Here is a 14,141-nt window from a genome sequence, read left to right as displayed (position 1 = left end):
TTTCATTCCTTGTCATCGCTTCGATTCTTCTCCGTGTATCCGTTACCTACTCGCGTACCAGAGGCGTGCGAATCGTTTGAAATCACTAGTAATTCGGTTTTTGTCGAGTAATTTGATTTTTTCGATTAATTCGAATTTCTCGAATATTGGATTAGATTCGACCACCAGTCGTACACGCCTGCTACGTACATACATGTATATTTGCATCGGCAGAAAAAATGTTGTCTAGTTACACACACGCACACACATTCTATGAATATTTTCTTTCCTTGTTCTTTTTTTTTTACCACACAAGTCTCATCGTGCGGCATTCAAAGTTTTTTTTTTTTTTTTTTTTCTTCCTGCCGACTCGTAGTAACAAGCCATGACTATAGTAGTTGTGATTGATTCGGGAGAGACGTCTTAATTGTGCTCAATATAACGGGTCTCTCCGCGAGACGCTAAGGCGTGTGTAGTAATATGCTCGGTTGAGTTTCAAGGCCTCGTACTACCATCACCTCAAGTGTGTAGGAACTCATGCGCAAACTCCATATACCTATAATCGCGGCACCTAGCCGGCGCCTCTTGTTATTGGAAGTTTGGAAAATAAAGGCGGGGAAAATCTTGTTTATTTAATACTAAGAGTTTGCGCTCGGGTCAAGGGCGGGTGCAAGGTAATGAATAAGAATAAAAAAAAAAACAACACACTGATCGGCGATGCCTGAGCAGGTATTCGAATACACGATGATACGTCAAGTAGGTTCAGATTGCTCAATCTTTATCCCTTCTTAGATTTTCAATACCAGGATTGAGTATGAAATTACAAAACCGAGTGACTCCCATTAGACTCTTCACTACGTTTATATCAAGAATCAACGCGTTTTTTGACTCTGTAAGTGATTAGATTCTTACAACGGGGAAGAGCAATTTCGTAATGCGCAGGAGGAATAGAATACCGATTTCAATTAGCAGAATGGAAACGTAAGGTTCATGAATTTCGAACAAACCACTCGCACGCATGCGTGAAAAAACTGACATTAAAAGTGGCATTTAACTTTGAGCATCCTCTGCTAGCCTGAAAGAACCTGTAAGGTTATACTATGTGTGTAATGTATACATACCGTATAAGTCGCAATACCTGACATACCGAAGATCAGCGTGACGATACTCGGTTAGCGCAAATTTACCGCCGGATGTCTCTTTTAACGCAGTTTTCTGGAACAAGCTCAAAATCCAGTACCGTCAGCCTTCCTATCATTATGTCATTGAGCTTTCGCAGCTCACGTTAGGCACTGCACGTAATGCCGCAATAGCGGAAGCTCTCTGCCTCCTCCGCAAAAAGTAGTTTCCAAGTACCCCGCTTACAAGTATAGTAATAAGTATATTTACACAAGGTACAGACAAGCGCGTGTGCGTCGCTCGCAGTGCAATGAAATAAACTATATCTCGTCATTGTCGTCAATAATTACGTTCCGTTTCAACCTCCATCCTCGTGGAAAACTTTTAGTGCATTGCGCTTGACGTCGAACTTTATTTTCCCTATCAACATAGTTTATTGCAGTCCGGTCGCTTTACTGACGCACAGTTATTTGCTGTTCTTCTGTTCATCGTCAGCCGTCGTTTCATTCCGGTACGAAAGAATTTTTACCGTCGAAACTAAACTAAATTCCGATCTGACTGAACTTAGATTTTCGAAATATGTCGAGATTTTTATTCCGATAAATCCCTGCTGTACCGGTACGAGAGACTAAAGCAATCTCAGTCCGGAAAACATCCGCTCCAAAGGTATCGATCCATACGGAATTTAGTAGGCTAGTAAGGGGTGAAATTTACTGGTATGGAAACACCCCCAACAGACCGTGTGGCCTAACGGATAAGGCGTCGGACTTCGGATCCGAAGATTGCAGGTTCGAGTCCTGTCACGGTCGTGGATGATATTTTTTTTTCATTCTTTCCGTTTCGCGAGCTCCGAAATTATACCAGTCTTTTCACGGCCTGCGAATGTAATAGATAACGTTCACTTCGATTATACAATTATGGTTTTCAAGTGTATGCGGTACGTGTTCGGGTTCTGTTGAAACAAGTGTATCTAAACGTAATAAAGATACTTAAAATTAGCAACGATCACCTGAGAGGGAAGTAAAAAAATATGCGAATAATAGAAAACATTTGATGATGTGTCAGTTTTAGATATTTATATCAATGTTTTTCACGTGCCTGGATTGTGGTTACCGATCTTACCTTCCGTACGTACGACACACGGATACCTATATATAACGAGGCGCACTGAACTTTGAGCGTCAATATTTCGGCAACGCTGCTAGCCCGTGGTTTGCTCAGTGTTCTCCTTATCATTTTCTCAAGCCCGGTGTAGTGAAATATAGTCCACGTTGCGCTCCCGCGTACGAAACTGCTTCAAGAATCAGGGCTTGTACAACAAAGTTCAAATGTATTTAATGTTTTGTATAAAGAAATTGAATTGTTATTCGGGAATGAGCTGACCAGAAGACCGCGGGTTCCAAAACCTCGTTCACAGTTTACATCCTCGTTTCATTTTCGCAAATTATCTCAAGCCCTGCACCGCGTTACAATCGCCGAGCAATTCACTGTCAGAAATTTGAAATAAAAAAAAAAAAAAACCAAACAACGGGGAAAAATAATATTACGTAAAAGAAGTCCACAAAGAAAAGTGGCGACTAGTAGATCAGATATTGGTAAGTCCGTAGTTCGATCAGCAGCATCTTTTCATGTGAACGATATAACGGGTGTGAAAAATAAAAAGTACGGATACGTGCTGTTGATGGCTAAAAAAAAATAAAATAAATGTTTTCTCTCTTAATCAACGTCGTCTATTTATGCGTAGGGAATTTATTTCAAACTAACGTTTTCTGATTCGTGATTTGTTATACCTGTGTGTTACATCTATTAACTTTTCTCTCGTTTCATGTATATGGAGCTTTCCTTGTTAACCCGATCAATAATTTTACTCCTGAATTATTTCAGATTTTTTTCTTCAATCGTTCATTTTTTACGATCATCCAGAATCATCTCGAAACTGACCTTTTTCGAAAGTTTGGAAAATTTCTTAAAAATCTTATTTTTCATTCCGATCATTTTGATACCGGTCCCACGATGGGACGATTTTTTGTTTTCTATCCTTTTTAGCACTTGCAGTTTGAACAAACAAAACACCGTGTTTCAAAGTTTTGAAAATTCTCAAAAAAATACCATGATGCGGCGGGTGTCAAAATGATCGAAATAAAAAACAAAATTTTTTATAACTCGTTGAGATTTTTAAAAAAGACCTGTTTTAAGACGCGTCTGAATGATCCCAACAAATTAGCGGTTGGAAAGAAAATCACTTGTCAACTTTACAATGAAAGCCCCGTATTCCCTTGCCTTCGCAATTGTCACAGTTTCTTATCGGTTTGTATTCACGGTGATGTTTCAGCTTGGCAGCGAGTTCAGAACCCAATCCCTCCCACAAAAAGCAGTGCAGCGCAGGATCAGCAGGAAGACTACGCCAGATCATAGCCAACCGTTTCCCAGCTTATCTTAACCGGAGTAATTTCTTTTAGCTCGCTTACCGCAGCCAGATTTAAACACCGCGCCGACATCGTAGGATGGTAGAAGGTGAACCCGACTCAAAGCACAATCGTAGTGAGTACAAATATAATCCTTTAATTGCGAGACGTACAAGCTGGTATGCCGTCGAATCGTTCGATTTTCATTACACGCGAACAAACTTTGCTAATCTTTACGTTTTCGAAACACTAGAATCGGAGAAACACGTTTTTAGAAAAATTTCGGTCTCTCGGTCTGTCCGAAAAACTCCCGCGACGATTCAGAAATAATCTGGAAGATGAAGTCTTTTCTTTTCTCTCTCTCTCTCTCTCCTTTCGTATTGGTAAAAATTTGTTAAATTCTGCTTGTTTTTTTTTTTTTTTTTTTGTCACGAACCTTGAATTAAAAACATTTTCCAAAAGTTGATTCAGGGTGGCTGAAGAGGTGTGAACGTAATCATTTACAGAAACTGTCTTCTCTTCCAACGTCCTTGATTTCATTTTTATTATCGAATGCGTTCTCGTCCTCTTTTCAATATTTTAAGGTTAATTTTACGAGTCTGTTATACGCACGTATATTTTTAACAGCAACGAAACCTACTTACGTCAGTAAATGTGTGAAACTTATCGACGCTGGAAATTATGCCACAGACCATGCATTGAAGAACAAATGTTTAAATAGTTTTCCACTGTCGATACGATTATCGGCGAACGGCTGATGGAAGAAACCGTGCAGAACTCGCCGCATAGATTCACTGATCAAATTTTCTTATCGTCGCTGACAAATTACTATAACAATGCGTGAAATATATCTTCGATGGTGAAAAGTGTTGAACCAAATACGTACGTTGTCGTAAAATGGTTTTAAATAACATATTATAATTTATAGATCGTTCAAACCTGGTTGAAATTTAATTGCAGAAACATGTTCTTTGATTAATTGAAAAATTTTCAAACCAGTAACTTCAACAGAGTAAATTACTTCATTATCAAGCGACGAATTTTTATCTTTTTTCCTCTTTGCAATCATAAAACACTACCCATTGGATCAATGACGGTTCATTTTATTAACAAACGACTGCTGTATCTGCTAATCGCCTCACAATAAGGTCGATTTTTAATAAATATAATTACATTCGCACACAATTGTAATCACGGTTAACCGATACTTTTGTTCCTTTTTTTTGTAAAGCTGAGGCATCAAAAAGTTAGTTTATAACTTGATCAGTCACAGATTTGCGCTTCTCGGGTTAAAAATTTTCCAGAGCAATTGTGCGGTTCTTTTTTTTTTTAATACATTTTTCGTTACTTCGAAGTCCAAATTATTTTAAAATAGAAAATATTCACACACGTAATTCCATAAGTCATTTAGGCATCGGTATTCCATATCTTATCAAACCGTTTCAAGACTGCCTCGAAAATGACAGAAATCAATGTTTCATAAATTACAAACATCTTCAATTTTTATCCATTTTCTCCTTATTGCTTACATTTGCAAGCATGTTACGCATATAACATATACCATATATACACGTATAATAATATATACACGTATGAGTGATACAGGCATGTGTATGTATTCTCTAAAAGCATATTGGAATGTGCTTCGTAAAAGAAAAATTAATTAAAAATGATCAATGGCAATGTGTAACCTCAGACAATACGTACACGCATTATGTAAAATAATGGACAATACAGAACGGTAATCAATTCAGTAATGTTCTCATACTGCGATACGGTCTTTCAACCACGTCCCGTTATGTTATTGTATTTTTATACGCAGCATAAATTATAAATCGCTTTACGATTACGGTGATAAATCGTGTAAATTGTACCGCGCACCAGTAAACCTGACTTGCATACCTTTCAGACCTGTGGCATTTAATATTTCGCATACCTTGAGGATTGAGAATCAGCTCTGCTGGGAACCTTGAAATTAAAAGTGTCCTCCAAAAGTCTACCGCAGTTAAAAATATCTCTCAAGTCGGTTATATCAGCACGGTAAATATTAAAACGGACCAAGAAGAGCTCTGGAGAAAATGTATCAAGTATTGTGTAAATGTTTAATAATCATTCGTGTAGAAAACGGCACAATAATCACATTTATTCGGTGTGAAAAGAAGAATAATTTCGATAATCGCCTTCGTGCATTTTTCAATCTTATCATTCCGAAAATAAGAAATTGTAATTGAGAGGATTTTTATGTAGCTGTCGATAAAAAAAAAAAAAAAAAAAAAAAAACGAAAACAATTTAATAGCTTATGGATATACAGGGTGGGATTAAAAAAAACCGGAACGATTTGAAACGTTAATGAAATGCGAACGCGTTGACCGATTTTCAGAAACTTTTTTTTTTTGATCGAATCGAGAAGAATAAACCATTTGTTTCTCGTTTGAAAATTCAAAGAATCTTTATTCCGTGCTGAGATAAACGCTCGCCAAAAACAGGTTTTGGTAAAAATCGCTGGGAGCAGGAAAAAAAAAATATGTTAAGGATTGTTCAACTTAATTTTCATCTCGAATCGCGATTCGTAGTTTGATTCTGGCATCTTAGCAATTTTCATCAATTTTATTCACATGACGCGAAACGTTTCTTGCAACATGAAAGAATTCTTATTGCCCGTTGGCTGAAGTATTCAGATCGCTTACTTCATGCTTGTCAATTTTGATTAACTTGGTGATATTGTATACAGCGGACTTTTTTGATACTGAACTTTCTTGACAATGTCCCGAAAACAGAGTTTTAACCTCAATGTGCTAATTTGAACTTTAATATTACCCCAGAATCAAACTTCGAAACACAATTAAGGATGAAAATTAAGTTAATCATTCCTTAATATCAGTCTTTTTTCATACTCCCAGTGACTTTTTCAAATCCCGTTTTTCAACATCGTATATCTCAGCAAGGAATAAAGATTCTTCGGATTTTCAAACGCGAAACAAAAGTTTTATTCTCCTAATATGAAGCTCGAAAAAGTTTCTGAAAATCACGTTTTAAATCGTTTCAATTTTTTGTCGCCTACCCTGTATATCAAAGAAGAAGCCTTCGCTATAAAACGCGAATTACGAAGATGTCACGAATGTTGTATCGGTGGTCAATGTTTGAGGTTAGAGACGGTTGGTCAGCCTGGCAAATAGCCACTCTCGGATTTTAGCGCATGCGCGTTAAATTTCAACAGAGTATGGAACGTGCAGTCGTTAGGAATTCACTCTGTATATTACTAACCCGTGACACGATGCATAATAAAAGAAAGTAACGTCGGGACCTTTAAACATTCATTTACACCTACGATGGCCGGTTACGCGAAGATGTAGAGCAAAAACTAAATTTATAATCGGGAATGTTTCGCTTGTAGGTATAAGTCGCGCTGTCGAGTAGTATTTTTAAATAAAAATCATTGACGGCGAATGCCGCACTGGAACTATTTTCTAGCCGGTGATTATTTTCGGTTTTCGAATGTTTTGACGCGACCGTTATACAACGGGGCACATTGCTCGGAGCCTTCGAGACTCTGCACAGCTGCTCTTCTTCTTTTCCTTCTTTTTTTTTCTTTTTTTTCTTTTTTTCTTTTTTACTCCGATACACCGTATCCGTAACACCTGCCAGATACGCACGATGTTTTAACATGAATCAAAGATACACCTTAGGAGTTAAACGTTTTCGTACTTTGCTCGCCTGCGTGATTGATATTTATGTACTCTCCGAGAAATAATTGATCTTTGAACTGTGGTCGCGATGTATCTTGTCTCATCGATAGTTCGATATATTCGTCATTTGTTTCGTTTTAAAACTGGAACAAACTACATCGCAATTTTATAGTTTTCATGCATCGCTCAAACGCAATCCAATAAGTCGCAGACTATTTCACGTATCACGAGACAATCAGCGAGCGTTGCGGCGAAGGTTACTCAAGGAATTTGAATTCGAATTCAAAATCGAAAATACTCTTTAGACTGTCAATTAAAATTGACAGAACATCACTGCGAAACGTATCGGAAGATTCTTACCTTTGATTGACAAAAAAAGAAAATCGCAAATGTCTATTTTCGAGAATAATGTATAAAAAAATATTTCCCTTGTAAATTTCTTACGCATAGCTTGGCAGATAATCTGACTTAAATGCGTCAGGCATTTTTGCAACAATTTGCTTCAATTTTATCCTCTGCTGAACTTGATCTGCAATCGGCCCCAATACATACACGTGTAACACGTTCATAATAATAATATTGTCAAAAAATACACCTAAAAAAAAAGAATATAAAGTTCTTGTGGCCGAGTCTTGACGTCAAATATGATGATATTTCTGTGTGTATATTTTTAACTCGAGACATCCGCCGAATGCGTGGTAATAAACTATTAATATTGGTATATATACGCATATATATGATGATACGCGTACGTTTTTGGAACGTGGCGAGATGTGTTATTAGCTTTTAAAACGTGAGAGCAAACAATTTTTTCTCTTTGCAGCCTTTCAATTTGGACCAAGTTCGGCGACTTTGACCAAACTTTATCTGTGTTTGCATTTCCCATATACTCGTCTTCTTTTTCTATAACTTTACCGTTAACTTTATTTTTCAGAGAGTGATGTAAAGGACGATCGCCCAAACGGCTGTGGTTCAAAAGACCTAGAGCTCGCACGTAAGTTTCAAAATCAAAAGTCTTGAAGTCACTGGCGTTAAGTTATACCTACTTATGCGTTTTCCAATGGTTAAAAATGAATCGTTTTTTCCTTTTCTTTCTCTCTCTCTATCTCTCTCCTTTGTAGCGGGGCTTGAAAATCATTTTACCCTTGGTCCCCCGCGGAATAAGGAAGATGACATTTTTTTACACAAAGTGTGTCACTCGCGTAAAAATAGAATCAGTCCAGCAGTATAGAATCTGTTGAATGAATTTTGTTCTTGATTCAATGATATTTGAGAAAAAAAAAAAAAAAAAAAAACACCTCCGTTTCTTGGCAAGAAAACACAGAAATGTCCCGTTACATATGCCTCCGTCAACTCAAGTGTATATTTTCACCATGAAGTAATTGTTCTGCTGCTTGTGGATGAAAAAAAACTCGTATATTTACGGTGTTCTGTCAGAGAGCGATAATTAGAAATGACGAAGTTATTAAAGCTGAATGTTACCACAGCATCCGATTTACCGTTTCTTTCATCTCTTGACACGCGTTTAATGTACAGTATTAACGATATTGAAGAACTGTGTTGTAATTATTTACCATTCTTAAACATACGTAATCCGTTGCTGTTTATTCTTTACAACCATAAAAGTGATTAACTTATTTCTTCTCACGCAGGTTTAGGGACAAAGGGCAAGACTCTCGATCCCGAGAAAGGATCCTTTGAAAAAGCTGATTTCGAAAAGGCTATCGAACTTACCGGTGAGTACCTGTTTTGATCAATATATTTAGTTTTGTCATAACCACCGTGGTTGCACAATTGCATGCGGTTGAGCAGTCATTTTTTACTTGTGTAATAACGCTCATACTTGACTAAATCGATACGTCGAGGATATAATTGATTTCTTCACAACGTTATACGTAAACATTTGATCGTAGTCGTCGAGAAATTCTTACTTTCTTCAACGTTTCGTACAAACCTGAAAGAAAAATATTTGTGAGACACAGCTGTGATTAATCTTATGTTGAATGAAAGAAATTTATCCGTGCGCGGTTCATATTTGGTGAAAAAGTTTTATAATTACATAAAAATTTGAAATACGGAGGTTATAATTTCAAGACTAATAAATAGCAAAATGTATTATTTATCAGATTTAATGGGTTCCTTTGACTTCCCTCTTTTTCTTTCTCTATTTATTTGGGAAAAAAACAACTGAAAATTGAGCTTCTGTACCTAATAAGAACGCAAGGCCAATGGTTGAACATTTACATAAGGTCAATTAGCCGTCACGTTTAAAAACCAATACAAATATTCCATCTTATGAATTCGATAATTGCGCAACTATAATCAGTCGTCAAAAATAATCCGCATAAATATATACTGAGTCATTTCGAGTATGCGCGTCATAGGAGATTCAACACGACGATTCCGCCCGCATATAGGCAACCGAAGATACGCTCAGCTACGTACCCGCCTGCATTTAGGCAATTCGGTCAACTTGGTCCTATCAATCTTACGGGACGCGTACTCGAAATGACCCGGTATATACATGTATATGATAACTGCACTAGTACCACGTAAATTCCTCAAAGTTTATCATACCGGTGCACGTGTATCGAAGACGAGGCATTAGATGGTATCCACACACGTGGCACGCTTTTCGTGTTCCATCGTATTTCAACGTTTTCAATAAACATTCTTTTGTACGCACAACTATGTACATACTAAGTCATACATACCGTTCATTTGTACACATGTTGCGCTGAAATGTTGTACTTAATTGAGGCGTATTATAGAAAAATGATTGCCAATGTCTGAAATGGTGTTCCGATCTCGCATTACGATACCTAACACTTGTATCAACACGCTCAATGTTTGGTTGGGGTTCTTTTATCGGTTCAGGTAATTGAAGCCTTACAATTTTGAATAAGGATAAACACCACAAGCAACATTCGCAAATTCATACTACGTTTCGCCGCGATCTTGATTAGCCAATTTTTATTTTCTAAAAATATAGAAAAGGTGTGGAAAATTTTTAACGAGCAGTTTCGCTTCGTCTCTTTGAGAAATTATCAGGTTTATGACCGTACTTCTGCAATAGTCACTGATATGAAGTTCGTAAAAATAATCAATGAAAAAGTGTGAAAAATATATGGAATATATAACCACACAATAGCATTCCATAACCCTAAAGCGAGCAAGAATGAGCGAAAAATAAATTCATGGTTTGATCGCAGTCCAATATCTTCTCAAAGACATTTTATCTCTAACAATAAACGTTGACAATACAACTATACCATGTATAGAGGATGAATAAACGAAACTGATGGGGTTGTTTCAATCGTCCACAGGATATGGCAAGTTCCACTACTTCCTGCTCGCAGTATGCGGGTTGGTCAGTACGAGCGAGGAGATGGATGTAATTTCCATGTCCTACATTTTGCCGAGTGCACAATGTGACCTGGATCTCGATACCCACAGGAAGGGATGGATGAGCTCCATCATATTCATAGGGATGATGGTCGGTGCCTACGCGTGGGGCTCAGTGGCAGACGCCCTGGGCCGCCGCAAGGTTCTGATCGTCATCTCCATCATGAACGCCGTCTGCATAGTCGCCTCCAGCTTCACCCAGAGATATGAATACTTCTTGTTGTTCAGATTTCTCAACGGTGCTGCGTAAGTCACTGAATTACTTAAATTGCAGCCGAGTACATGAAATAAGCGGCGAACAATCCTAGAGATATCCAAGGAGGTTATCCATCAAGATCGATTATCACCTGGTGGATTTATTCTCCGCCATGTCATTGCAAGCTTGATATCCTGTAATTATCATGAGCCTTTTCATTCCTGCAGCCTTGGAGGCAGTGGACCTGTGATCTGGTCCTACTTTGCTGAATTCCAGCCGAAGGCGAAAAGAGGTTCCATGTTGTCGTTTATGGCGGCATTTTGGACCCTTGGGAACCTCTTTGTTGCTGGTAAGTGTATACCCTCTGCCCGTCTGCCTAGATGTACGCCGCAGTTTCCAACAAACCACTTTCAAATCATCGCCAATTTTTAATGGTAGTTGGCAATTCTTCTGCTCATTTCAGCAGAGAAGTAAAGTCACTTCAGCTGAACTTTATGCGAATGTACCTTTTGTTGTATCACTATGGTTGAACAAAGTGGGGTTCTATTCGTACCAGAAGGTGACGTTTTTCGAGTCCAATCGATACTCGCGTGATTATTTATAGTTGCAAACAACCGATATGCCAGTAGCTACTGGCTTTCTTTCAGATGATGGCCAAGCGCTAATTTTATTCAATTTGGTTACAGGACTGGCATGGCTCATTATCCCTTCCGGGATCGGTTTCGACAGCCTCGCATTCAAGTATAACTCATGGCGAATCTTCCTGCTGATCTGCGCTGCACCGTCCTTTTTAGTGGCAGGGCTTCTGCTGCTCCTGCCCGAATCCCCCAAGTATTTACTCATCCGTGGACGAGAGAAGGAGGCTCTGGAAATATTCCGTGGCATATACGCGATAAACACCGGTCAATCGCGAACAATGTACCCAGTGAAAAAGCTGATATTCGACGACTCGAGGCATCGGTCAGAAAAGGCGAGCACCAAGCCGCAGAGCAAATGCAAAATGCTCTTCGGTGACATATTGGGAAACACTAAACAGCTGTTCATTTCACCGATCCTCCGTTTCACTTTAATATCCATCATAATTAACTTCACCTTCCACATCGGGTACTACGGGCTCATGATGTGGTTCCCTGAACTGTTCAACCGTTTCGACAAGTACCAAACGGCCCACCCAAATGTCACCTCGATAGGCATCTGCGAGGTTACGGACTTCGTTGTCAATAATAAAACACAGGAATCAAACGTTACTTGTACGAACGAAATCTCTGCCCAAGTGTTCCAAGAGTCTCTCATTACCGTCGCATCTGCAATACCTGCTAATATCCTGGCTGTTGTTGGAATGGACCGTCTTGGTCGCAAGTTCTTCCTCGGTAAGAATTATACACTTCATTACGCGCCGAGGGCCGATTGTTCCGTTTTTTCAGCGATACGTTCATTCGCAGGACAAATCTTTCGGTGCAGATACAACAACTAGCCTCAGCTCTGTTCCGTTCCTTCCTCTATTAAACTCCGTGACGTCATAGTTCTCAGCACAAAATACTTGAATAGAGTAGAGTTTCGATCCTAGTCTTTTTCTCCTACTTAACATGCATCGTTATCAATACCAGCTCGTATGGTTGCAAATTTAAGATCCAAATTTTGGGCTAAAAAATACTCAGACCAACATGATATAATTATTTAGAAAAACTCAGTCTAATCGGATGAAAAGTTCATACGAAATATCTGAAATCTAGAATCTAAGATGTCAAATTGGAACGATTCCATGTTAAATCGGTGAACAATGAACCCCATGAATACAAATTATCCAACAGATTCACAACATTCTTCGCGAAAAATTTGGATGTCTCGATGTCATTTCAATCTCAAAAATTATAATAGCTCAGTGTTGGGTGAAAAAATAAGTTTAATGTCAAAAAATGTTGAATTCTCGAGGAACCGAGTAACCTCTGTTCGGCAAAAACTGCACGAACGAATTCAACTGATCTGTTTAAATTTTTTTGGTTCTTCCAGTCTTCAGTACCTTCTCCGCCGGTCTTTGTTCCACCGGATTATACTTCGTGACGAACAAAACACACAACTTGATCGTATCAGCGTTCTTCAGCGGTGTGATAAGCTGCGGTAACGCCGCCCTCGATTGTCTGATCACTGAGGTATTTCCCACAAACCTCCGCGCCACCGGCGTGGCAATTTCAATGGTGGCAGCCCGTCTGGGTGGGATAATCGGTAACATAGTCATTGCTCAGCTGCTGGACACGTATTGTCCAGCGCCCACCTTTATCGTCGCCGCACTTCTTATCGGTAAGTTGCAGTTTCATTCTCACCATTTATCCACGTGACGATGCCTCTCTTACAAAAACCAGCACGTTTCGGCTTTTTACGAAAAACCAGGATGATTCGATTTTCACCCTGAAAACTATACTAGGTTCAAATTGTTGCCGCGAAAACTAGCACGTTTCGGTTATCCCCACGAAACTGTCATGTTTCGATTAATGCAATAAGGATTTTCTGAAGATTTGTACGGTTTCCCGTCGTCGAAATATCTTTAATACGTAATTTGTAAATCTTACAGTACACAGTCAAAGAATGATAAAACTTCGCAAGATAGAAATATTATTCGTTTTAATTCTACGAACGTACTAGTTTTCACAGTATATGTATACCAAAACGTGCCAGTTCACGCGGTGAAAAACAAAAGGTGCCTGTTTTCACGGTGAAAACCTCAACATGCCAGTCATCTTAAGGTATCTGAAACGTGCTACTTTTCGTAAGAGGCGCCGGTATGTACTCACACATTTATTTCAACATCCTTTCCGGTCTGATTTTGCATCTGATGACTAATTGTAATTGTTTTTTTTCTTTTTCCCAAAACAGGAGGAGGTCTGATGTGCTTAGGTTTACCAAACACAACGCGCCAGCCGTTGTCCTGATACCGTTTTAATGAAAATTTATTGAAATTGAATATATAAATATTTATATATAAGAGGAATAAAATTTGAATAAAAAAAAAAATAATAAAAACTTTAAATAAATAAATAACACACTCGATTCTGATCGAGCTCCGTTGTATAGTCATGATGCATTTGTATTATTAGGAAGATGTACGTAACCGGTCTGTATACCTTTATTATTGTAACATGCCCACCCCCAAAGTTTGACTGCACTATGCACACATACACGCACACGCACGCGCACACACACGCACACACACACACACACACACACACACACACAGAGGCACATACTCACAAATTGCAAACGCTAACAGTACATGTAACACATGATTGTACACAGAGTGGACATATGTATGCATACGTATGTCAAATGAATGTGTATTACATGTTAGAATGAAA

The 14,141-nt window shown here is 38.5% G+C and overlaps 1 protein-coding gene and 1 non-coding gene across 4 annotated transcripts in view; both read left to right on the top strand.

Moving 5' to 3' along the window:
- LOC124183988 (synaptic vesicle glycoprotein 2C) overlaps nucleotides 1-13,788 on the top strand; it is a 48,603-nt gene extending 34,815 nt beyond the window's left edge. For all 3 annotated transcript variants that reach the window (XM_046573250.1, XM_046573248.1, XM_046573249.1), the window contains exons 2-9: nucleotides 3,431-3,639; nucleotides 8,125-8,184; nucleotides 8,843-8,926; nucleotides 10,517-10,841; nucleotides 11,019-11,140; nucleotides 11,478-12,161; nucleotides 12,802-13,089; nucleotides 13,663-13,788. In XM_046573250.1, coding sequence (XP_046429206.1) covers nucleotides 3,603-3,639; nucleotides 8,125-8,184; nucleotides 8,843-8,926; nucleotides 10,517-10,841; nucleotides 11,019-11,140; nucleotides 11,478-12,161; nucleotides 12,802-13,089; nucleotides 13,663-13,718 — 1,656 coding nt within the window. In that variant the 5' untranslated portion in view covers nucleotides 3,431-3,602 and the 3' untranslated portion in view covers nucleotides 13,719-13,788. The remainder of the gene's footprint in view (nucleotides 1-3,430; nucleotides 3,640-8,124; nucleotides 8,185-8,842; nucleotides 8,927-10,516; nucleotides 10,842-11,018; nucleotides 11,141-11,477; nucleotides 12,162-12,801; nucleotides 13,090-13,662) is intronic.
- Trnar-ucg lies at nucleotides 1,835-1,907 on the top strand. Its single transcript has one exon. It is a non-coding gene; the product is annotated as a tRNA-Arg (tRNA).
- Nucleotides 13,789-14,141: the final 353 nt, after the last annotated feature.

The sequence above is a fragment of the Neodiprion fabricii genome, chromosome 5 (genome assembly GCF_021155785.1).
Source record: "Neodiprion fabricii isolate iyNeoFabr1 chromosome 5, iyNeoFabr1.1, whole genome shotgun sequence".
NCBI classification, from domain to species: domain Eukaryota; kingdom Metazoa; phylum Arthropoda; class Insecta; order Hymenoptera; family Diprionidae; genus Neodiprion; species Neodiprion fabricii.
This window is presented reverse-complemented; position numbering and strand designations above follow the sequence as displayed.